Below are 25854 nucleotides of genomic sequence, written 5' to 3'. Positions count from 1 at the left end.
TTTTTGCATTTCTTTTCCATGGGGATGGTCTTGATCCTTGTCTCCTGTACAACGTCATGAACCTCATTCCATAGTTCATCAGGCACTCTCTCTCTCACATCTAGTCCCTTAAATCTATTTCTCACCTCCACTGTATAATCATAAGGGATTCGATTTAGGTCATACCTGAATGGTCTAGTGGTTTTCCCTACTTTCTTCAATTTAAGTCTGAATTTGGCAATAAGGAGCTCATGATCTGAGCCACAGTCAGCTCCCAGTAAGTTTTTGCTGACTGTATAGACCTTCTCCATCTTTGGCTGCAAAGAATATATTCAATCTGATTTCGGTAGCTGCCCTTAGTCTCAACAAAATTGAAATTACCATTAGTAATTAACATTTGAAAAAAAAAGTTTTGCTAAAAAGATTTGGAATTCTGTATCTTTAAAATGTAGCCCACTAATCACACAACTAAAATGTTTACATTGCTATGGATTTTATAATAAAAATTGAAAATACTTTTACTTTTTAGTTTTCAAATTATCTTTAAATTAGTACCTGGGTATTTAGAGTGGAAAGACTTCAGTTTGAACACCAGAGCTATTACTACTAATTTTGTGTCTATGGCCAGTCACAAAATTATCTGAATTTCAGTTTCCTTGCCTGTTAAACGAAAACAATTCAGCTATTCAAATTAAAGTAAATATTAAGATAGTAATCATTACTGAAAGTATTGTTATTTAGACTACCAAATAGAAGCCAGAAGTACAAGAGACCTGTGTTCCAAATGTACACAGCCAGCTCAGTATTTACTATGGTTTTGAACTTAGATACCTCTAAGGAAGACACTCATTCTTAAATTCACTCTCTCCCACTGGGATAGGACTGGCTTTCCCGGTCTGAAGAGATTTGCATATGCAACTCAGCAAGAACCCTAAAATCGGGCTTGAAGTCTAGGAGAAAGAATAAAACCCAAGAAATTGCTAGTTTCCAGCCTCAAGCTCCCATTGGACTTTCCCTACGGCTCAGCAGTAAAGAATCCTCCTGCAGTGCAGGAGATGCTGGAGACTTGGATTTGATCCCTATCAGGAAGATGCCCAGGAGAAGAAAATTTCAACCCACTCCACTATTCTTGCCTGAAAAATCCCATGGATAGAGGAACCCAGTAGGTTACAGTCCATGGGGTTGCAAAAGTGTCAGATATGACTGAATGAGCACAGCTTTAAGCTTAAGTAACAAAACACTTTTCAATCCCTAAATTCATGCTTTTTTAAACAGCAACCATCTTATTCTTTGTGAGCAAAATATTCTACATGCAGTGTATATTTTCTTAGTAACCATGAGATCTGAGGCACTGAAACCTACCCACATATCAGAAAAGAAACATCTTAATATTCCAAATTCCACATATACATCTCTATACGAATATACAGCTGCTCATGCAGTTTGGGTAAAAGCTATACCTGAAAACTTGCATCAGAATTTAGAAAGGATGGTTTTAATCTCAACATTGGCTCAGTTCACAGAGACAACATGAAAGCGACCTCAACTTAATAACTTCTTAGCTCTTGATCAATTCACAACACAACCGTGAGCCACTCAGTCTGCCTTTGGAAACGGATGTTATGCCCTTGGTGGTGGACTTGGACCTTTGTACCAGCCTGGCCCAGCTGCCTCCATGAAGCTGCTGTCACAGGGCAGCCGGGGTGCCTGTGTGCACCTATAGAGCAGCACAGAATTGAACTTGAAGTAGTGTCTTTGCGGTATCTTTTCAACGAGTCATGTCCCATTCAGCCTGCTAGTTTATCTCTGTCAGGCTGGGGGCCCCAGTGGCTTCCGCGAGCTGTCAGGGACAGGTAGACCAACCTGCTTTGTGCTGAGGAGGTAATGCATCTTTCGAGCCTGGTAATCTCTTTCTTTCTCCTCCCTTTCGAGGTCTGCCTTCTTCTCTTCCCTTTCTTTCATCTCTGCAAACTCTTCCAGGGCCTCCCTGCAGCGAAAGTTTGCAGTTATTTGTGATACGAAAGATACGCTAACCTTTTAATTCTTTCACTGATGAGAATCAAGTCAGTTTTTGAGGGGCAACCTTCCTCCACATTCATCAAAATCAGTGGAGTAATCGATCTTACCAGCACATTCTAAATGAATCTTTGCAATCCTTAAAAAGCATTTAAATGATCTTTCAGTGGCGAAATTTTGAAAATCAAATACCTACATATTAAAATCAGTTCAGTAGCTAACGGACTATATTAAATGCAAAGTAAGTTAATTAGTGTGCTATCATTTTCCTTGGCTGAAGATTAACCATTTTAGACTTAAGAAAACATCTAAACTACTGATTTCCTTTAAATTTGGTATTTACAAAGCTCTAGTTGTTTATTTTACATACTTATGGGCTAATTTTAAAAATATGATAGAGTTTTAAACATATACTTAATTTAGTCTAAATTTACTTCAGTTAAACAGTTCAAATATTATCAACAATAATACATGTACTATCTTGTCTTTGAAAGGCTGACATTTTATTCAGTTATACCAATAATTAGAATAGAAGTCAAACTGTGTACATTAAAGTTCACAGCATTCTAAGTGTAACAAATCCCATTAAAATAATGAAACTTTTCATCATTCATATACGTGTATATAAGAAATTTAAACACATAATTAGCTCTGAAAATATACTATGTGAAAAATACCTACTAAATAGAATAATAATATCAAACTATGGGAGAATAATCCTTTATATTTCAAAGAACAAGTTTAACACTCACATTAAAATAATGTTTTGAAATTGTACTTTATTTTTTTTTTAATATGTAACATACTGTCTAGTTCTGTAAGTAAAATTTTAAGTCAATCTTCTAGGCACATGCCTCAAAGATAGCAGGGAAAGTAGAGAAGAGAATTCCAAAAATTAAAAAAAAAAAAAAAAAGAGTCCTGTTCCTACTGCAATGACTAGAAATATTTTTGTTGCAATTTTCTGTTAAAGGCTACTAATACAATACTTCATACAAGGTTACTTATGAAACACACTGACGTTTAAAAATCACCATGCCCTGCTATTGCAGCAGAGCTATTTTTTCCAACATAAGATTAAATTGCAAAATAAATGAATTACTTGGAGTGGCATGGCCCTCATTTTGCCACCCTTCTCTTGAAAATTGTTTATTAATATGAAAAAAGGAGTCAGAAAATAGCCTGTTTTACTTTATGCATAGTATTTTGGGGGCTTCTGTACCCACAGAGCGAGGCTGGCTGCACATTTAGATTGTGCTGGCAAGCTGGTACAATGACCTTTCTGACCTGCATCTCAAGGCTATTATTAATCGCTAAGTAACCTGGTAAAGCCAAACAAATTTGTTTCCATTGAAAGGATCTCTATCTGTGTCTGAGAATTTGTTCTGTACCAAACAAACCTCATTAACTGTGTCCATTTTTGACAAAGAACCAGGAGTTAGAGGGATTGGTGACCTTTCTTTGTCCTTAGGTACACATTTCAAGGCAGTTACATATGAATAACTGAGAATTTTTACCAGGAAAAATAACAATCAGGTGTTACATTAAAAAATGAGCACATCATTAATTTTCATCTTTACTTTTGATATTATGTTAAAAATAAATATCTCTTCTATAATTTCTCTTATAAGTCTTCAAGAGAGTTTAAAATAGCCAATGAACTGCCGCTATTAGGATAATAACTCAAATATGCATGATCCGATTTTATGTTACCCCGAAGATAAGCACAGCAATATTCTGAATGATCATAAAAATTTAAAAAAATCTATAAAAAGTTTGTGTTCTGTAAGTAATTTAATGAATATGAAGAGATCTAACATAAAAAAAAAGCCCAATAAAATTGAACACATACACAAACAGGTAAGGTACAAAGAAGTAAATAGGACTTGGATACAAAATCAGCAGTGGAAATTATTTAAAGAAGTAAAAACAGTTCATCTTCAGGTTATGGAAACACAAAATTAAAACAATCTGTGTATACTCGAGAAGCTTGATAAGGAGAGTTAAAACTGAGAGGAACATTAGAGAATGTTAGTTTGCAGTATATAAACACAGAGTAAATCCAGAAGGAACTGGAAAACCCTACAAAAAAACCCAAGTAATTTGAAAAATCCTAGAAAAAGTAATTGAGGGTAATCTCAAATCACAAAATTAATTTAATAAATCCATACAGTTACTGAAAAAAAATCAATCTTATGCTGATTTATTGCTCTACTTGAACAAGTACAGTCGTATTGAAAACCTCCATTATATTCATGTTAAATATTCTTTGTTAAATAACTAAGTAGGAAGAGCGGATTAAATTATTTATCCTTGATACACAGGTTTTTTGTTGTAGCAATAGAGATGAAGATATGGCTCAGTGTAAAGGATGCAATAGAAAATCATGATCCCATTAAAGATCAAAAGCTGGAAACCACTGTAGCTAGGGTTCCTACAAAGATATAAAATTCACCTATTTTTCCAATCCAGCAGTTTTTAAAATGCTTGTTAAACAATTACAAATTTTTCCAAATAGCTTCAGACTGTTATGAATATGTTTTTATGTTTCAGGTATATAGTCTGATTTCTATCTGAAAAAAAATCCTGTGATATATAAGGGATAGGTATAACTTATTGCCCTGTTGTTCAAATACGGAAATACGTAAAGAGGTGAAATGAGCCAATCTGAATAATAAATCAGTTAATGGCAGAAATGGAACTAGAACGCCTAGATTTAAATGGCAACCCACTCCAGTATTCTTGCCTGGAGAATCCCAGGGATGAGGGAGCCTGGTGGGCTGCCGTCTATGGGGTTGCACAGAGTCGAACACGACTGAAGCAACTTAGCAGCAGCAGCAGATTTGCAGACCCTCTAACCTTATATTTGATTGTAGTCATCCTAATTCAAGAAATACTATACAGGAGATATTTTTATTGAATGAACCACATATATTTTCTTTCATCTTATGATCTTGTTTACTACTGTACAGTTAATGAAACTTGGATAAGTCCCAAGACTTTCTCCACCAGTTTTTATATGTACAAACATTTTGAGATATTTGTAAAAATAAAGGCAAAAATTACTGAAACTATCTAAAGCTTTACATATTTGAATACATTTTGCTAATGATATCTATAATGATAATAAAATATTTACATAGTCTAACATGATAATAATAATAAAAATAGTAACAGCCACTTGGAGGCAATATAGCAGAGCAGTTAACCAACACAGACTCTGAAATGACACCTGGTTATAAGATTTCTCCTGGGCTACTTACTAGCTGTTTAATCTTTGAGCCTTAATATCCTCATCTGTAAAATGCAAATATATTATCAGTCTCAGGATCTTCTCCATCAAGCTACTGTGATGATGAAATTGATTAATCTCTGTTAAAGTGCTCAAAGTAACGACTAGCATACAGTAAGGTGTTACATTAGAGAATGTTTCCTGCAATCGGGGTACGAGGCTACTTGCTTTATCTACTCCACTGAATAGGAATCTTTTATGCTTTTTAAAATCTCCTCAGTGAGCTCCTCCTTTCTCTCTCCACACTAGTGTGCACCTTATGGATAAAATTCCATGAGGGAGAGCACAGAGTCTGGCTTCCTACAAAGCAGGAAGCATGGGACAAACCTTGAACAGTGGGAAGAAAGGGACAGAGAAGATTCATGCAGAGAAATTTCCCCCTTTTTTCTGCCTTACATGTACTGCTTTAAGAGGTCTCCTTGCAAACTGGGAGAAATCCTGTATGGTTAAAAACAGCAGGCATACCTGCTGTGCTGAGTTGAGTCAGTCGGGGATGTGATGTGAAGCTTTTGGTCACTAAAGGATCAAAGCACCCAATACAGCTGCCCTGAGTGTTAGTGGCAGACAGCTTGAGCTAAATACATTCCACTGGAGAAAAGCAGCTGCCCCATCCCAGGTTTTGCCACCCTCTACCACAGCTTGCACCCAATAGCTGGTAACGGAAGGAATACAGAGGCCTCTGTGTCAATCTGGCACTACCTTCAAGGCCCATCTGAATCCCAGAGCTTCCTGAGATTGATGGAGACTTCTGATGCAGGTCAGCGTCTCCCTCTGCTTTCTTCTTCCACTCCCTTCAAAATGTTGTTCCCCAAATGCCCCCCAACAACACTCATGAGCCAAGTCACTGTCTCACAGTCTGTTTCTGAGACACTACACTCTTTCTAAAACACTTCACTCTCCCTTTCTTCACCCTCACACTGCCCTGGACTAGAACGACCCAAATAAAGGATCAGTAGTTTAATCTTTGACTTACATTTTGTTTCCAAGAGCTTCCTGGCTAAGACATCTGTGTGCTCATTCAGTTATGATTGACTCTTTTTTTTACCCCATGGACTGTAAACCACCAGGCTCCTCTGTCCATGGAATTTTCCAGGAAAGCATACTGGAGTGGGTTGCCATTTCCTCCTCCAGGGGATCTTTCTGACCCAAGGATCAAACCTGAGTCTCTTGCGTCTTCTGTATTGACAGGTGGATTCTTTACCACCGAGCCACCTGGGAAGCCCTTTAAGATATCTACATACCTCATTGAATCCTTCCTGTGAGGCAGATATCACTCCTCCCATTTTGTAGATTAGGAAAGGAGATTCACAGAGATGAGATCTCTGCCCAAACGCTCAAACTAGAAAGTGGCAGAGTCAGAATTTGAATCTAGGTCTGAGCAAAATCCACATCTTTAAGCACAATACTGTATTCATATCATACATTTTGCCCAATCCAATATTTTATTTAGATATTGATAAACTTTTTTTTTTCTGAGATGGTAACTTTGATGGTAGCAAAAAAAATCCATATTAGTTTTCCAAAGTCCACAAAAGGGAAAAGCTGATCTGTTTTGAAAAAGTTTAAATTAATTGCAACTCTTCTTCATCATCAGGTGATAGCATTAATAACTGGGGAGTTAACCCTGAATATTCACTGGAAGGACTGATGCCGAGGCTGAAGTTGCAATACTTTGGTCACCTGATGGGAAGAGCTGACTCATTGGAAAAGAACCTGATGCTGGGAAAGATTGAAGACAGGAGGAGAAGGAGCAACAGAGGACGAGATGGTTGGATGACATCACCAACTCGATGGATATGAGCTTGAGCAAACTCAGGAAGATAGCGAAGGACAGGGAAGCCTGGCATACTGTAGTCATGGGGTCGCAAAGAGTTGGACACAACTTCGCAAATGAACAGCAACAAAGTGACAATGGAATACACAAACTTCTGCATTTGCAGCCACACGTGTCCTCTCTTCTTTTTTTTTTTTTTTTTTTTTATTGCTTGAAATGTTATTGCTTTTATTTTTTTTTTATTTTTTTTTATTTTTTTATTTTTTTATTTTTAGTTTTTTATTTTTTACATTTTAAAATCTTTAATTCTTACATTAACACACATTTCCCACTTGCTACTCTTTATGTGTGTAAAGAATGCTAATGTACATCATTGTTGTTGTTTAGCCACTAATTTGTATCCGACCTTTTGGCGACCCTTTGACTATTGCCCGCTGGCAAGGATACTGGAGTGGTTGCCATTTCCTTCTTCAGGGGATTTCCCCAACCCAGGGATCAAATTCACATCTCATGCATTGGCAGGTGAATTCTTTACCACTGAGCCACAAGGGAAGTCCAGTGTACATCATACTGGTGTATAAAAAAAGACTGAACCTGAAAAGATGCTTAAGAGCTAATCAGCCCTACACAACTAACAGACCAAACAAACCACAAGGCCTTTCGGGAACAGCCCTGCTTATCTCTCCATCTCACTTCATACCACATTCTCCTGTCACTACTACGCCTTAGTCACCACGGCCTTATTTATTTCCCAGCAAACAATTTACCCAGTGACCCTAATTTCATTTCCTAGCCAACAGTTTACCTCAGGACTTTCACTTATACTCTGTTTTCTGCTTTGAACTCCCTTTACAGCAAGCTGAATTTTCTCCCATTGGTGTTCTCACTCATAATACCATAATTTAGTTTTTTTCCTCTATAGAATTTAACATTGTTAATTATGTCTTCATGGATAAATTTGCTTATTATCTTTGATCAGAAGAGAAGCCAGAGTATTTGCTTATTTAATGTACCTCACTCATCAGACTGCAAATTTTGTAAAGACTATGTCCATTTTGTCCATATCTATTTGAATGAATAAATAAATAGATTTTACAAAGATAGTCTTAGACAGCAGAGCCATTATGCCGGATATAATTAATGTTGTAAAGAATTTACCCTATTGTCTCCATATAAGTATGGAAGTCATCGTATGAATGATGCCTGAAACCTGAGGGAAGTGATTACAAAAACAGGTACATGAGCCGGCTCAATTCTGAGCCCAGATGAAAGATTCCTGTCGAGTAATCACACATGTTTTCTTGCATTGCACATTGTCTTTCTCTTGTCACAATGACTTTTCCTTTCAAAAGTGTTTCTTGATTTTTTTTCTAAGGTCTGAACCAAAGAAGAACAACACACTTACATAAACTGTTGAAGAAAATACAGCACTCTGCTCAAAATTGTTTTCAGAAAGAAATAATATTTATATAGGATGGAAAGTAACCAAACTCATAATTAGAATTTGGGAATTAGCCCTTTCTATATACTACTGATTAAATTATTTAATATTTGTTCAGCAGACTCATGTAATACTTTTTTTACCCTAATAAAAATGATTAAGATGGCCATCTATGCCATCTTAATGGCAATTAATGGAAGAGAGCAATATATTTTTCTATTCTGCTTCATTGTCCTATTCATTTCAAAATATGTACCAAAAAATTTTGTCTTTATAATTTTTCTCCTCTCTTCTAGTCCAGAACAAGAACAATTTCTCCCCCCGCAAAAAAAAAAAACACCCCAAAATTTACCCTTTCCTCTAAAAGGGCTTGACGATTCCCTTAATAATTACTACTCTCTAGCTGCTCCTGCTCTCATGATCCCTTGCCTTTCTTTTCAATGTCTACTACGTTCTATAGCATATTATACCTATAAACACGCATCACTTCTGTATTCCCCCACCACATGCTAAGGTTAGGGTTAAGATGTACTCATTGATGTGTCCCTCCCAAAATAGTTGGCCTAATATCTAGTATAAATTAGGTGAGTCTCCTCTTTATTTATTTCTCAGCTGACTACTAGTATATTTCATCACTTCTGATGATTTAATTAGAAGAGGGAAGAAACCACAGTGACAAAGCCTCTATCAGGGAAGGGAGGGGAGAACCTGGACTCTGGCTCTTTGCCAAAGACAGTGGGTGGTTCTCAGGATGTGATTCCCTGAACAGCAGCATTGACTTCACCTGGGGACTGCTAGCAATGCACACTCTCAGGCTCCAGCCCAGACTGATTCAGTCAGAAATTCTGGAGGGTAGGACCGTGAGTCAGCCTCTTGCCTGTTAAAGTCTGAGAAGCATGAATGTACAGACACGGCAATGTAAGCTCTGTTAGAAAGTAAGATGATTCGATTCTACTCATGAAGACATCATGAAGAGATACAATTATATTCAGTTAATGATCTTAATATGAGTATCGCCATATTAGCTAAAGCACTATGAAGTACTACAAGAGATATGTATATATATACATCACAGTTCAGTTCAGTTCAGTTCAGTCGCTCAGTCGTGTCCGACTTTTTGCGATCCCATGAATCAAAGAACGCCAGGCCTCCCTGTCCATCACCAATTCCCATAGTTCACTCAGATTCACGTTCATTGAGTCAGTGATGCCATCCAGCCATCTCATCCTCTGTTGTCCCCTTCTCCTCCTGCCCCCAATCCCTCCCAGCATCAGAGTCTTTTCCAATGAGTCAACTCTTCCCATGAGGTGGCCAAAGTATTGGAGTTTCAGCTTTAGCATCAGTCCTTCCAATGAACACCTAGGACTGATCTCCTTTAGGATGGACTGGTTGGATCTCCTTGCAGTCCAAGGGACTCTCAAGAGTCTTCTCCAACACTGCAGTTCAAAAGCATCAATTCTTCGGCGCTCAGCCTTCTTCACAGTCCAACTCTCACATCCATACATGACCACTGGAAAAACCATAGCCTTGACTAGATGGACCTTTGTTGGCAAACTAATGCCTCTGCTTTTCAATATGCTATCTAGGTTGGTCATAACTTTTCTTCCAAGGAGTAAGCGTCTTTTAATTTCATGGCTGCAGTCACCATCTGCAGTGATTTTGGAGCCCATAAAAATAAAGTCTGACACTGTTTCCACTGTTTCCCCACCTATTGCTTCACTTTCAGGCAGTCAAATCATTTAAATCACTTATGATATCTACCTGGCTACCTGGGCCCTGGAATGTTGGACAGGTGTTGTAAATCTCATTAGGGTATCATTTTCAAAAGGGGAAATACAGTTTAAAAGTAAGCACTCCACAGTACATAGTCCTTGATACTCAAGCACTCAGGCTGCTACTGAACACTACACCTTACTCTGAAATCTAGAGTCGAGATTTTCACATTTTGAAAAGATTTAGAAAAGTGCTCTCATAAAACACTTCTCAGTTACTCTTGAAAATCCTTTGTTTGCAATATAGATCAATTTCTCTTCAAAACGTTTAAGCTACTTTAGGAGTTAGTATCATGAAGAAAATTAACACTCATTTGCTTATTCACTCAGGCAGTCATAAGTATGTTTAAAATAATAAAATAAATGAACATGTAGCAAGTCCAGTCCCTGCCTTCAAGTAGCTTGCAAATAAAATAGCTGACAACCAACTAGCGTATAGACAGAATAAGTCTATGGAGAAATACATAAGCGATCCTTGAGTTCAGTGAGCTCGCCTCTGATTAGAGGGGTTGGAAAAGGCACTGTGGTCAGGAACTGAACAATGAGCAGGCTTTCACTAAAGAGAGTGAGGTGCAGTGGAGAGGAGTGGTAATGAAATGAGGCTGGATTCCCTGGTGGCTCAGATGGTAAAGTGTCTGTCTACAATGAGGGAGACCCGGGTTTGATCCCTGGGTCGGGAAGATCCCCTGGAGAAGGAAATGGCAATCCACTCCAGTACTATTGCCTGGAAAATCCCATGGACAGAGGAGCTTGGTCCATGGGGTCGCAAACAGTTGGACACAACTGAGCAACTTCACTTTCACTTTCATGCACAAGAAACTCCAGCTTTCTTTGGTAGACTTGAGCCGTCAACAGCAAGCAGGGGGTGGGATAATGCACTTTAGAGCAGAAGAAAGGCTTCCTGACCAAGGGAGAATGGGCTCTCTAAGGGTAATGCTAGCAAATCTGTACTCTATAGACTAGATACTTTGAGGATGAAAGAAACTAAAAGAGAAGATAATGGTCAATGTTATAAAATTACAATACCATGACTTCACTCTGATCGTAAAAAGGGAGCATCCAATTGCTCCATTATTTCATTTGCCTACTTTGGTTGATTTTAAAAAGCAGTAAGACTCCATTCAAAAATCATTCATGAAAATAAATTTTTTTTCTTCTTCTGGCTCTTTTGAATAGACTTAGTTGAAATGACATTTTTATACAGTATTCTTTCTAAAAAATATGCACATATATCACTGTAAAATTATTTTCTTTTTACTATTCTGAATAACTTCTATAAAAGGAAGTAAATTTTTATGTAATATACATGATGGCCAATAATTGAGAGTAACATTGAGCTAAGTACAACAATAGTCATAATAATAGGTATATTGACTTAGTGCATCATTTTCAGGCGCTCCAAGTGCTTCACAGGCTTTATTTCTTCACAACATCTCACTGAGTTTGGAAAACGGGCAGGTATCATGAACAAGGTGCCTGCTCTTTGTGAAATGAAGCAACTTTACAGATGGTGTCTTTGAGACACAGTATGGGGGCTTTCCTGCAAAAAGGTAAATCGAGGTGCAATATATTCTCTGTCCCTTGAGAGTGTATCATCACAGTGAATCAGCAGCCATGGAGAACGAGGACCAAGCTAGTGAAGTTTTGTTTTAGGTAGAGGTCAGAGCTGAGTAGTAGTTCCCACTTCATATGAGAATACCTGCAAGATCTTATTTACTTTGTGATTACTCTAAAATCACACATTGTCTCTCAATGAAATGTGTTAACTTCATTTTAAAGCAAAAATAACTGCAGCCGCTTTTGCATGCAATCCACTCAACACAGATGAGGGATGTCTCTAAACTAATCTTGATGCTATCATAAAGCAGTGACCGACCACAGGATGACAACAACTGTTTCAAAGCAGTATATCACATGTAACTCCAGTAAATTATCTAATGAGTTTGAGAAAACTATTTATTGACCAATGAATTTATGACTTATCTTAGGTATCACTTTTGTATGAATGCTAAACAGAATCTTATCCTATGTACCATTAGGGAGGGTAAGAAAAGATTACAAAATACTAGTAGAAAGAATGGAGACAGAGAGAAAGAAACTGGGTAATTTTCTCTCTCAATTCTCTTCAATGTCACTCCTGAGAAAGGAAATAGATAGATTAAAAGGGAAACAAGAAGGGAAAAAGCTTAGAAGCATTACAAAGCAGGGACAAAAAAAGTATTTTTAAAAAAGTGATGAGTTTTTGATTCACTGCTTTTGTAGTATGATATAAACTGCCTATATTTCCACTTTATTACAAAATGTCTATTATATATATATATATACATGTATTATTTACACCTCTCTCTTTAGACACATACACTCTTTAGGAATTCTTATTCTACAATAATATTTTAACTAAGATACATGTTAACAATTTTTTCAAAGATTCAAGATTTTATGTATTATAACTATTTCAGAATACAATGCATTTATTTGGGGTATGAATTGACTCTAAAATATAATCCTAATGTTCATACTTGACAGATTTCTAGGACTTCTAAGTCATCTTTTCTTATGGAACCCTTAAAAGGAAGATAATACAACAGATTACATTGATCAGATTTGTATTTTATCATTCAGGCAGCAGTACGAATGAGGAATGAGAACAGAGGGCTTGAAAAATAAGTGAAAGAGCTTGGTCATCAATAGAATGGAGAAAATCACCTTGAGTATGAATCTCACATTTCTGGCTTGGGCACTGAGATGAAAAACAGTCCAATTCACCATAAGAAGAAGAGATTTGGAGGGGGAATTATTACTTCACATATAAACATGCTTAATTTGAGATGTCTGTGGATCTCCAAGTGTGGATGCAGTGTTGGCCGGCATTTGAGTAAATGTTAATGATAATCAGAACATTCTGGGCTGGAGAATATTCAGATTTATAAATCATCAGAATACACGTGGAAACAGAAGTCACTAAAGTGGAGGAGATTGTCCAGAGGATAAAGAGTAAAAAGATAAGTACATCAAAGAGAGAATACTGATATTCAAGATCAGGCAAATCAAGGTGAGTACATAAAAGAAGGGCTTCACCACCGACTCAGTGGTAAAGAATTCACCTGCAATGCAGGAGCTGCAGGTTCATTCCCTAGGCTGGGAGGATCCCCTGGAGAAGGAAATGGTGATCCACTTCAGTATTTTTACCCGAAAAACCCCATGAACAGAGAAGCCTGAAGGGCTACAGTCCACGGGGTCACAAACAGTTGAACACAGTCAGCGACTAAAACAACAACCACACAAAAGAAATTAGACATGAAACAATCAGAAAGAGCAATGAAGACAGGAGCAAGTGGCATCAGAGAATGCAAGGTATAAGAAAGCTTAGAAGAGAAAGTGATCAGCAGTGTCACATGCTTCAAAGACATCAAATAATGTGAAGGCCAAATAGCCCACTGGATGGTATTTTCAATAAGCTTTTAGCAATAGACCCATTTTCTTGATGCTGCTGCTGCTGCTGCTAAGTTGCTTCAGTCATGTCTGACTCTGTGCAACCCCATAGATGACAGCCCACCACACTCCCCCGTCCCTGGGATTCTCCAGGCAAGAACACTGGAGTGGGTTTCCATTTCCTTCTCCAATGCATGAAAGTGAAAAGTGAAAGTGAAGTCGCTCAGTCATGTCCAACTCTTCACGACCCTATGGACTGCAACCTACCAGGCTCCTCCATCCATGGGATTTTCCAGGCAAGAGTTCTGGAGTGGGTAGCCATTGTGATAGACTTTCACAATAACCTAAATATATCTTCAAGTATGAGTGAAAACGTATATTAACAAGATATGAAGTACCCAAATCTGATTTTTACTACATGAAGTTACTCTCAGCCAGCAATATGAAAAGGAACTGTCCTGCACCTGCCTCCTGTCAAAGGATCAGCTAGGATAACTGAGAGAAAAGAACTGCCAATCCATTCGTTCCTCAAAGTGGGACAACCAAGAGGCTAAGTTCACAAACCAGCATATTTGAGTCCGTTGCTTTCAAATGAATACAGTTTACTGCTACATTCTGGCTTCTTTCCCCCTTGCCCCAGTGCCCCCAAGATATCACCACAAAAAAAGAGAGACTTGAAATTCACAGAGCTTTTTTTTGTTAAAAAAAAAAAGTTTACAGAAGCCACTGTTTACTACATTATTCAGTGTCTCCTCTTGAAGATTCATATATGAAATTTCTAGAAACTTCTAGAAAAGCTGTTTCTTAAATATACAGCAATATTTTCTCCATTCTGACAATGGGACATACTTAACTAACTTTATCTATCCTCAGATCAGTCATACTATTAGAATTGTCATTCTGTATTTTCCTTTACCATGGTTCTTTTTTACTCATAAATATCTTTTGTACATTGCTTGAAATCCATTGTATAAAGAGTTAAATTTGAAAAATGTTTTAAAATATCTGTATATGTAGATATACATAGCAAAATTATACCCAATATAATAAGCTTTTTCTTTTTATTAAATCTATCTCAGCAATAGAGTTATTTTTTCCTTTTTATATACTTTGCTTTAAAAATGTTTTGAAATAGCAAATTGTTAAAGATAATGCCTTCTTGTTAACAATAAAAAGACTGTGATCAAATAGTTGATATCATTTCATATTTTAAGGTGATTATATGGATTATGTTTTTAATTACTAATTATGGATAAGTAGTAGTTTTAAAAGGAAAGATTACACATGTATTTTAAGTTAGACACTGTAGTATGTTATTATCTAAATTCTACCAAATTAATTGCTATAATCATTGTACATTCATATATAAAGTGATTATACAGAAAAAAAAGTCATGTGCATAGTTAACATTACAGACTAATTTTGTCCTTGAAAAGTAAAATGTTATTTTCTTTACAAGTTAAGCTAGCTCGTACTAAAATAACCTGTCATCTAGATAAAATTCGATAAAGCCAAACTGCTATCATTTAGTTGGTTGAGATCAGAATATTATATTTTTAAATAGTTTATTGAAACATTATCTTTTGGTAATCGTATTTATTCTCCTTATTTACACAATATCTATGGTGTGCCACTATGTCCTTGAAATCGGGAACAGGGACACCCTACTATGAAAAAGTGGCCTCACTGCTGGAGTTCATAAATTTTGTTCAGCTTTGGATGAGTTCAAAGAATTGCCATGTAAGAAAAGCCTTACAGAGGGAATTTATCTGATTATGGCAGTAATAATTACCCAGCTGTTTATTGCAGATAGAGAAATAATTCATGTAGGCAATAGGCCGTGGTGGCAATGACACTCTGCATTTAGTAAATATGCAAACTGTTCACTTCTAATTAACCAAGCTAGAGGATGCCCTTATTAAATGTATAAACTAAAAGTGCCTTCCTGACAAGTGATGAATTGTTACATTGCACAAACTCTTGCCACAGAATTATTGGAGTGAACTTGGGGCTTAACTTCATTAAGAGATCTTGTGGGATAGTTAAATGAGGATGGACAGCATAACAAGGCTCACCTGACAGCCAACGATATGTTAGAGTCGAATGGAGCTGCACCTTTTCGTCTTACCTACTTAACTGCTCAGATTCACGAGAGATGAATTGTGAGACTGCCTAGTTCATTAGAGTTCAAATACTAAAAATAAGTGCAATGACACAACAGCCCATTTGTAGAGGCTGCCTGACAGTTTACCTACCAAATGAATCTATGAAACAGCCTCATTTTACAATTCAAATATCTTGCATTTATCAACAATGGAAAATCTACCACTCCTTTCATTAATTCAAAATAATTTGTTTCATAAAAACAAGTGGTTTTATTGACTAGCTTTAATATAAAATATATTTCAAAAAGGAAATCAATTTGACCATGAATGGGTTTTATTTAATTTTACCAAATAATTATGAGATAGTTTAGTGTCTATATTCCACTCTTAGCCTTACTTTAAAGTAACTATTCATTCTTTAACAAATGTCTATACAAATATTTCCATCCTAATTAAGGATCTTGTGAAAAATCATACTTAGAGGAAAGTTGTAGCAAAACTAAGCTATCTCTAGCTGAAGTATAGAACAGGTGATAAGATCTACCTCACAGGTTTATTGTGAAAATGGAAGGAGATAATGAGGATCAAAGGTTTAGCACAATACTTGGTATACCATAAGTGATCAATATTTCTTGTGCCTGTGTGCATGTTAAGTCACTCAGTTGTGTCTGACTCTTTGTGATCCCATATTTGACGTACACTTGATTTGTGTACTGTGCGCTCTCTCAGTCGTGTACGACTCTTTGCAACCCCATGGACTGTAGCCTGCCAGGCTCCTCTGTTCATGGGATTCTCCAGGCAAGAATACTAGAGAGGGTTGCCATTTCCTTCTCCAGGGGATCTTCCCCACCCAGGGATAGATCCCATGTCTCTTACATCTGCTGCATCAGCAGGCAAATTTTTTTACCACTGCACCATAATGTGTCTGGGATCATAGGGTTGCAAAGAGTTGGAAATGACTGAGCAATTAATGCTAACATAATGTGCTTGAGTGACAATACTTCTATTTGATTGAAAGATTGATCCCTAGTGTTTTCAATGGGAGGTTCGTGCTGAGGTCTAAGACTCTACACTTGCTCTTTCATCTGCATCCCAGAGCCTCTGAGAATATAAAATGTGTAAATTGGCATTTCAGATGATATCAGAATATTATTATAAATGCTTACTTAATTATACATTTACTGTAAAACATGAAACAATATATACAAGAATGAACCAACTTGCAAAGCAGAAATAGAGGCACAAACAGAGAGAGAGTGTGGGCATGGGGTGGGGGGGCGGGTGGTGTCGGTTAGGAGTTGGAATTGACATGTATACACTTTTATGTGTGAGATGAGTGGCTGGTGAGAGCCTACTGTATAGCATGGGGTGGGGGGAACGTACAATCTGTTTGTAGGACATATATTAAGCTAACCTTTAAAATACATTCCAATATACAGTAGGTACAGACAAATACTGTTTGACTCCATTTATCCTAGGAACCTGGAATGGTAAAATTCATAGAACTGGAAAAGTACATCGGCAGATGCCAGGGGCTAGGGGACAGGGAGAGGTAAGGGGGACTCAGTGTTTAAGGGACACAGAGTTTCAGTTTAGGAAGGCGAAAAATTCGAGAGATGGATAATGCTGAGAGGTAAACAACAATGTGGTGTATTTAGTACCGTTGAACTGTACAGTTAAATGTGGTTAAAGTAGTATGTTTTATACTATGTGACTTTTACCACAATAAAAAAAAAGTTTTTAAAAAGAAGCACGATGGACGGTAACAATGACCCTATATGAGAGACAGCAAAAGAGACACAGATGTAAAGAACAGACTTTTGGACTCTGTGGGAGAAGGCGAGGACGGGATGATCTGAGAGAATAGCACGTATATTACCATATGTGAAATAGATCGCCAGTCCAGATTTGATGCACGAGACAGGGTGCTCAGGGTGGGTGCACTGAGATGATCCTGAGGGATGGGCTGGGGAGGGAAGTAGGAGGGGGGTTCAGGATGGGGAACACATGGCTGATTCGTGTCAATATATGGCAAAACCACTACAATATTGTAAAGCAATTAACCCCCAATTAAAATAAATTAATTTTTTTAAAAAGTAAAAAGGAAGCATTATGTATTTTAAGAGAATCAGACTTTGCTACTATTGAGAGTCTAATATGGATCCTCCAGACTTATACCACATAACAAATATTTAAGTACTATAGTAGAATATATGATCCTATCTTCAAAATATTTATTCATTCACACATGTACTTATACATAGACATATTATTCAGTGAATACTCTATGTTAAAAACTCCAGGAAATAGAAAAATGGTCAATATTACTATAAAGATAAAACTTTCATATCTTAATAGAGAATACTAGAATCATGGGTTAAAATAAAACTGCTTTAATTAACAAAGAACCATGTATAAGTAAATAATCTGCCTGCCAATGCAGGAGACGTGGGTTCAATCCCTGAGTTGGAAAGATCCCCTAGAGAAGGAGATGGCAACCTACTCCAGTGTTTTGCCTGGAAAATTCCACGGACAGAGGAGCCTGGTGGGCTTTAAGGGTCATAAAGAGTCTAACACAACTGAGTAACTGAACACCCACAAGCACACACATGGCCTTCTAGGAAGACAGTAAATGTATGCTCCTTTGCCTTTCTGAAATCAGCCAAATGAACAAACAGAAACAAAAATATATGGGAAAAAAACAAGGAACAGTCAAAGTCCCGTTATAAACTCAAGAGACTAACTAGGAATTGAATAAATGGAGAATATCTGTCATATTCAATTGAATTTTAAAGTACAAACTCAGGGTATTTCCCTTAATCACAAAGTAGTATGTGGGAAATGAATGAACAGGTGAAGAACCTAGTAACTTTCACCAGCAAGAAGGATGAAGACAGGGGACTGAATGAGTGGGATGTGAGACTGAGGGAGAGAATCTGAGGCCAATAATTTCGCCTGATGCTGGGAAAGACTGAAGGGAAAAGGAGAAGAGGGCAGCAGAGGATGAGATGGTTAAAGCATCACTGAGCATCACTGACTCAGTGGGCATGAATTTGAACAAACTTTTGGAGATAGTGAAGGACAGGGAAGCATGGTGTGCTGCAGTCCATGGGGGTCACAAAGAGGTGGAAGAGTTGATGGCAAAACTGGGCTGGAGGAGAACGGGGAAAAGTAGCCCGAGAGCTGCTGAATAAAGTAAACCGAAGAAAGAAAAGAGAGCCCACGAGTGATGGAACTTCACCCTAATCTTGACTCATGACCTCAGTTTCCACAGGAGGTCAGAAGACTGGGAGGACAGTGGCAAGAGCACCGCTGCCCACAGCTCCAGCTCACTCTCCGCCCCTCATTAGATAGGTGAGTGAATGTATAAGAAACAAACCATTAATATAACTTAAGTAACTTAAGAATTTGAGATCCAATTACAGTTATCAGTAAGATATAAAAGTACTAGGTCAAATATGTGGTTTTTAGTCACTAAGTCTGACTCTTTGCTACTCCATGGACTATAGCCCACCAGGCTCCTTTGCCCATGGGATTTCCCAAGCCAGAATACTGGAGTGGGTTGGGGATACAACCCAGGTCTCCTGCACTGAAGGCATATTCTTTATCAACTGAGCCGAATATATTGCTTTTCTATATGTAAAAAAGAAATACTAAGAAAAAGAAAGAAAATGTCATTAGCAAATAGAACAGAAAAATGTGAAATTCTTAGAAATATAATTATAAAATTAGCAAAAAGTATGTAGCCTCTGTATAACAAAATCTTATTAATAAATGTTTTTTAAAAAAATCCACAAAAATGAAGAATGAGGCATTCTCATTCCTCATTCTTTGGCAGGAAAACTCAAACTATAAAAATATTTTTCCTTACACTACTTAAAAAATATTTTCCCCATACTACTTACATTTTCCCTATACTACTTAAACCCATTTAAGATCCTAATTTGATATTTTTGAAACATGCCAACACGACTCAGTATTCAGTTGGGTAAAAATTAATCAAAAATAGCCACAACTGAAAAATAAAATAATTCATAGCTACTTAAGCCATGTAATACTATACAGATTATAAGGAGAGACAGAAATCAGATGGCATTGATAGCCAAGAAATAAGCCTGAGTACATGTGAAGACTTTTAATACATGATAAGATACACTTAAGAGTGAGAGATAAATGAATTACTGAATAAATGCTATTGGAATAACTGGTTAGTCATTAAAAAAAATCTTAAGCTGGATTTCAAACTGCTTATATCAAGTAGATTCCATATGGATTCAACATTAAAAGAATGACAAAAGAAACCTAAGGGACAAAAGAAACTCTAAAATATCAAAAGAAATATGAGTAACTACTTTTAAATTCATGCAAACTAAAAATAAAACATGAAATTATTGAAAAAAGCAACCAGAAAGAATTAAAAGCCAGTATATTTCAAAATCTCCATAAATATGGAAAGGCCACAGCAAACAAGGTTAGATAATTGCATCACTGGCATCTGATCTGATCACTTCATGGGAAATAGATGGGGGAACAGTGGAAACAGTGTCAGACTTTATTTTGGGGGGCTCCCAAAGCACTGCAGATGGTGACTGTAGCCATGAAATTAAAAGACGCTTACTCCTTGGAAGGAAAGTTATGACCAACCTAGATAGCATATTGAAAAGCAGAGACATTGCTTTGCCAACAAAGGTCCGTCTAGTCAAGGCCATGGTTTTTCCAGTAGTCATGTATGGATGTGAGAGTTGGACTGTGAAGAAAGCTGAGTGCCGAAGAATTGATGCGTTTGAACTGTGGTGTTGGAGAAGACTCTTGAGAGTCCATTGGACTGCAAGGAGATACAACCAGTCCATCCTAAAGGAGATCAGCCCTGGGATTTCTTTGGAAGGAATGATGCTAAAGCTGAAACTCCAATACTTTGGCCACCTCATGGGAAGAGTTGACTCATTGGAAAAGACTCTGATGCTGGGAGGGGTTGGGGGCAGGAGGAGAAGGGGACGACAGAGGATGAGATGGCTGGATGGCATCACTGACTCGATGGACGTGAATTTGAGTGAACTTTAGTTGGTGATGGACAGGGAGGCCTGGCGTGCTGCGATTCATGGGGTCGCAAAGAGTTGGACACGACTGCGCAACTGAACTGAAATGACCTGAACTGAACTGAATGACAAAAGGTTCGTTTCCCTAGCATTCACAGGGATTTTTCACATCCATATGAATAATAACAATAATACAACGAAATAGGCAGATGGAACAAATATAAATAGGCAATTCATCAAATAATTCAAATGGCCAATATATATTTGAATTCCTAAAAATAAAAAAAGTCAGATAAAATTTAGATAGAATTGTTCACTTTATTAAACTGGCAGTGATTAGTTTAAAAAAGTCAACCTCCAGTACTGGCAAAAGAAACAGAAACTTCTACGTACTGTTTTAGAAGTATAAATTGATACTTTTTGCATGGAGAATTAGCTAACATGCATCAAACTACAAAATGTTTAAAATTTCATAAAGTCCCACTTACAGAACTATGTAGGGAAAAAAAAAGATAACAGTACAAATATACCAAACACCCATGTAGAGGAATGTTCTATTAAATGGCCACCAATAAGGAAAAATTTTCCTAAAAATATTATGGTAAAATATCATATACATATACACACACTATAGGCGTTCAAAATTTTGACACAAATTTGTATCTATTGACACAGATGCTACTTGTTATAGTGAGGGGATATTACCCACCCACCTTGTTTTCTTCATAGGAGAGATGTTTAATCTGATTAGAGGATAGCCCAGCCTACCGGAAGAGCAGGTCCCACCTTAGAATGAGGAAAAGATGAGCTGGCGGAAGACTGGAAGAAGGGAAAATGACAAGTCTGTCCCTTCCAACCCAAGGGGCTGTGGACAGAAGGGCCTGTAGGAGAGGGGTCAGAACCGAGTGACCCGTGCCTGAACTCTGAACTCCAGGTCAAAGCCTTGGAGGCAGAGAAGAAGGTTTGGCAGATTGAGCAGGATGCCAAAGACAAGTGTAGTTTTCCTGCCTCCTGTTTGGGATCCTGGAAGGATCTCTGTTGTACAAAGCAGCCCAAGAAAAGAAGTGGTAGCTCCAGGCCAGGAAAGGGGATCAAATAGCATGGTCAGGTAGGAAGGGTTTGCTTAACACTGGGGCAAGTCTTCCTTGGTTCCTATATTATGTTGAGTGGTCCCCAACCTTTTTGATACCAGAGACTCATTTCACGGAAGATAATTTTTCCATGGACTGGGGGAGGGAAGGAATGGTTTAGGGATAATTCAAGTGTATAACATTTATCGTGCAGTTTATTTCTACTATTACATCAGCCCACCTCAGATCATCAAGCATTAGATCTCAGAGGCTGGGGACCTCTGCAAGGAGAAGGAAGTTCATACATATACTTTTAGGGACAAGAAAGATCTACACTGAGAGCCAGGGGTCAAGTCATAAGGACCACAATGGCACAAATACAAACAACCTTGAATCAGAGTCTACAGGGTAGCTAGCCTTGGCCAAAGTGTCATTTGAAGCCTGTGGAAGATCTCAGAGAGACTGATAGAAACAGATGATGCAGGGTCAGGTCAGCTAAGCAAAACCATTAGAACTAAATCAAGCTATTGATTGGTTACATCAAATTACAGGTTTTAGTTGCACATACCAGCAGAACGGGCTTCCTTGGTGGCTCAGACTGAAAAGAATCTGCCTGCAATGCAGGAGACCCAGGTTCCACCCCTGGGTCGGGAGGATCCCCTGGAGAAGCGAATGGTTACCCACACAAGTATTCTTGCCTGGAAAACCCCATGGACAGAGGAGCCTGGCAGACACAACTGAGAGACTAACACTCACTTTTCTTCACCAGCAGAACACCTAGCAACAAGACAGATAACCGCAGAGCTGCAGACACCTGCCACTGCTACCTGAAGATAAGTCAGGTAGGGCCACAAGGTAATACAAGTCCCTTATACACCCATTAAACATGTTGGAGAGGATGAGGAGGAACTCAAGAAATTATGAAAAACTGGCACCTTAAAAGATTCTTTACACGATTGGGCCAAATGTGACTTTCAGTTACTTGCTCCCACCTATCCAAATGCTGGGGCATCCCCAATGACTAAATGGTAAAGAATCCACCTGCAATGCTGGAGACACGGGTTAGATCCCTGAGTCAGGAAGAGACCCTAGAGAAGGAAATGGCCATCCATTCCAGTAATCTTGCTGGGAAATCCCATGGACAGAGGAGCCTGGCAGGCTACAGTCCATGGGGTTACAAAGAGTCAGACATGTCTGAAGCAACTGAGCATGCACACAATCCAAATGCTAGAAGGATGGAATGGAGTTGAAAAAATTCATAGACAATATTAAGCTAAAGGAATAAAAAGTTGTTAAATATCATGACATAACTGAGTATGATTTCATTTAAAATAAAAACAATGGCTAAATTCACAATTCACATCATATTATAAAGATGAATTTTGTAAATCTAAATATACATATTTTTCGTAACATTTATACAGTTACATAGACTCAGTGAATATCACTAAATATTCTTTTATACCATACAAATTATAAATACATATATATTTAATTATGTTGAAGTATGATCATCATAGTCTTTTTCTATCACTGGTAAGATGGCTGTTGCTGCCTCAGTCATTCTGTGCACGTTCCACAGAAAAGGAAAAAAAAAAAAAACGGAAGGAGAATTAGCTTGTCTCATGGGAAGAACTAAGTTATCTTGCCACTCTTAGCCAAAAGTTTTAGAAAACCTAAATAATAACAGAAGTTGCCAATGTTGGACTGCAAGGGTTAGAATAATCAAATCTATGGAACTTTCCATAGTTCACCTCACTGCAAAGTCAACATTTATGTCCATTATCAATTTTTTGCCTCTCAGCTTGAAATCTATCATTCTTTGATTGATTTGTAAAATTGGCTCTTTGGATCCATAAACATTTTCCTTTTGCTGGCTAGCACACCATTAGCTTGAAAATAGAGGGTACTGGATGGCTATTTCAAGGCATAGCAGAGGCAGGAGTTTCTCTTGGTTCCAATACACACCTGCTTCATTGCCTCCCTGGCATGACTGCCAGCACCATGCAGGGCATGGCGGTGCCCATCCAGCGGTGCCCAACCTCTAGTGGGCTTTAGCTTATCTGTCCCTGTCCATGAGCAAAGCAATGGGCAGTGTTCTGTTCATCTGGCCCCAGCCCACCAACTACAAAACAGCTCTGGTCTGTGATATCTCAGTTCAGTTCTGGTGCTTAGTCATATCCAACACTTCGCAACATCATGGACTGCAATACGCAATGCTTCCCTGTCCATCAGCAACTCTCGGAGCTTACTCAAACTCATGTCCATTGAGTTGGTGATGCCATCCAACCATTTCTTCCTCTGTCATCCCGTTCTCTTCCTGCCTTCAATCATTCCCAGCATCAGGGACTTTTCAAACGAGTCAGTTCTTCACATCAGGTGGCCAAAGTATTGGAGTTTCAGCTTCAGCATCAGTCCTTCCAGTGAATATTCAGGACTGATTTCCTTTAGGATGGACTGGTTGGATCTCCTTGAAGTCCAAGGGACTTTCAAGAGTCTTCAACACCACAGTTCAAAAGCATCGATTCTTTGGCACTCAGCTTTCTTTATAGTCCAACTCTCACATTCATACATGACTACTGGAAAAAACCAAAGCATTGACTAGATGGACCTTGGTTGGCAAAGTAATGTCTCTGCTTTTTAATATACTGTCTAGGTTGGTCATAACTTTTCTTCCAAAGAAATAAGCATCTTTTAATTTCATGGCTGCAGTCACCATCTGCAATGATTTTGGAGCCCCCAAAAATAAAGTCTGCCACTATTTCCATTGTTTCCCCATCTATTTGCCATGAAGTGATGAGACCAGATACCATAATCTTAGTTTTCTGAATGTTGAGTTTTAAGCCAGCTTTTTCACTCTCGTCTTTCACTTTCCTCAAGAGGCTTTTTAGTTCCTCTTCACTTTCTGCCATAAAGGTGGTATCATCTGCATATCTCAGGCTATTGATATTTCTCCCGGCAATCTTGATTCCAGCTTGCGCTTCATCCAGTACAGCATTTTTCATGATGTACTCTGCATAGAAGTTAAATAAGCAGCCTTGACGTACTCCTTTTCCTATTTGGAACCAGTCTGTTGTTCCATGTCCAGTTCTAACTGTTGCTTCTTGACTTGCATACAGATTTCTCAGGAGGCAAGTCAGGTGGTCTGGTATTCCCATCTCTCAAAGAATTTTCCACAGTTTGTTGTGATCCACACAAAGGCTTTGGCATAGTCAATAAAGCGGAAGTAGATGTTTTTCTGGAAATCTCTTGCTTTTTCGATGACATCTCAGAAAACTCCACAGTTGAGTGGGCTGCTGCCTCATCCTCTCCAATGAAGTATGAATCTCATCATTAATGGGGGAGGGTGCCTCTTCCAGAAACATTCCTTCTTACAATACCCTTCTTTAAGCCTAGAGATGGCAATTTCTCTCAATATTTACTATTTTTGTTGTCTTTAGAGTGCTCTTTTACCCTGTTAATGTTACTCACCTTTTATCAGTTATTACATCTTAATATTAAAAGTATCCACTTACAATACACCCAGCACTCAACAATGGAGGAGGAAAGGAATAAACCAAACAGAAACTCCCCATTAGGAAAAAAGGGGGAAAGATGGCAGTTACTGAAAGTGAAAGTGAAGTCACTCAGTTGTGTCCGACTCTTTGCAACCCCATGGACACCAGGCTCCTCTGTCCATGAGATTTTCTTGGCAAGGGTACTGGAGTGGGTTGCCATTTCCTTCTCCAAGGAATCTTCCCAACTCAGGGATCAAACCCAGGTCTCCCGCACTGTAGACAGACACTTCACCCTCTGAGCCACTGTTACTGACCCATAGCAAATATCAAATATGCTACACAGCTTCGGTTTGAGGGGTGGATTCTTGAGGAGACAAACAGTGTTCCTGGTCCAGCATTTTCCATGACCACAAATGAGATGGGCTTTGGACAGGATGACCAT

At 38.1% G+C, this 25854-nt stretch overlaps 1 protein-coding gene across 4 annotated transcripts in view; it reads right to left on the bottom strand.

The window, feature by feature from the left end:
* Positions 1-25854, bottom strand: part of SPATA17 (spermatogenesis associated 17) — a 250526-nt gene that overhangs the window by 141002 nt on the left and 83670 nt on the right. For all 4 annotated transcript variants that reach the window (XM_069544611.1, XM_069544612.1, XM_069544609.1 and 1 more), the window contains exon 6: positions 1843-1966. In XM_069544611.1, the coding sequence (XP_069400712.1) occupies positions 1843-1966 (124 nt within the window). The remainder of the gene's footprint in view (positions 1-1842; positions 1967-25854) is intronic.

Source organism: Ovis canadensis, chromosome 12, assembly GCF_042477335.2.
Source record: "Ovis canadensis isolate MfBH-ARS-UI-01 breed Bighorn chromosome 12, ARS-UI_OviCan_v2, whole genome shotgun sequence".
Classification (NCBI taxonomy): Eukaryota; Metazoa; Chordata; class Mammalia; order Artiodactyla; family Bovidae; genus Ovis; species Ovis canadensis.
This window is presented reverse-complemented; position numbering and strand designations above follow the sequence as displayed.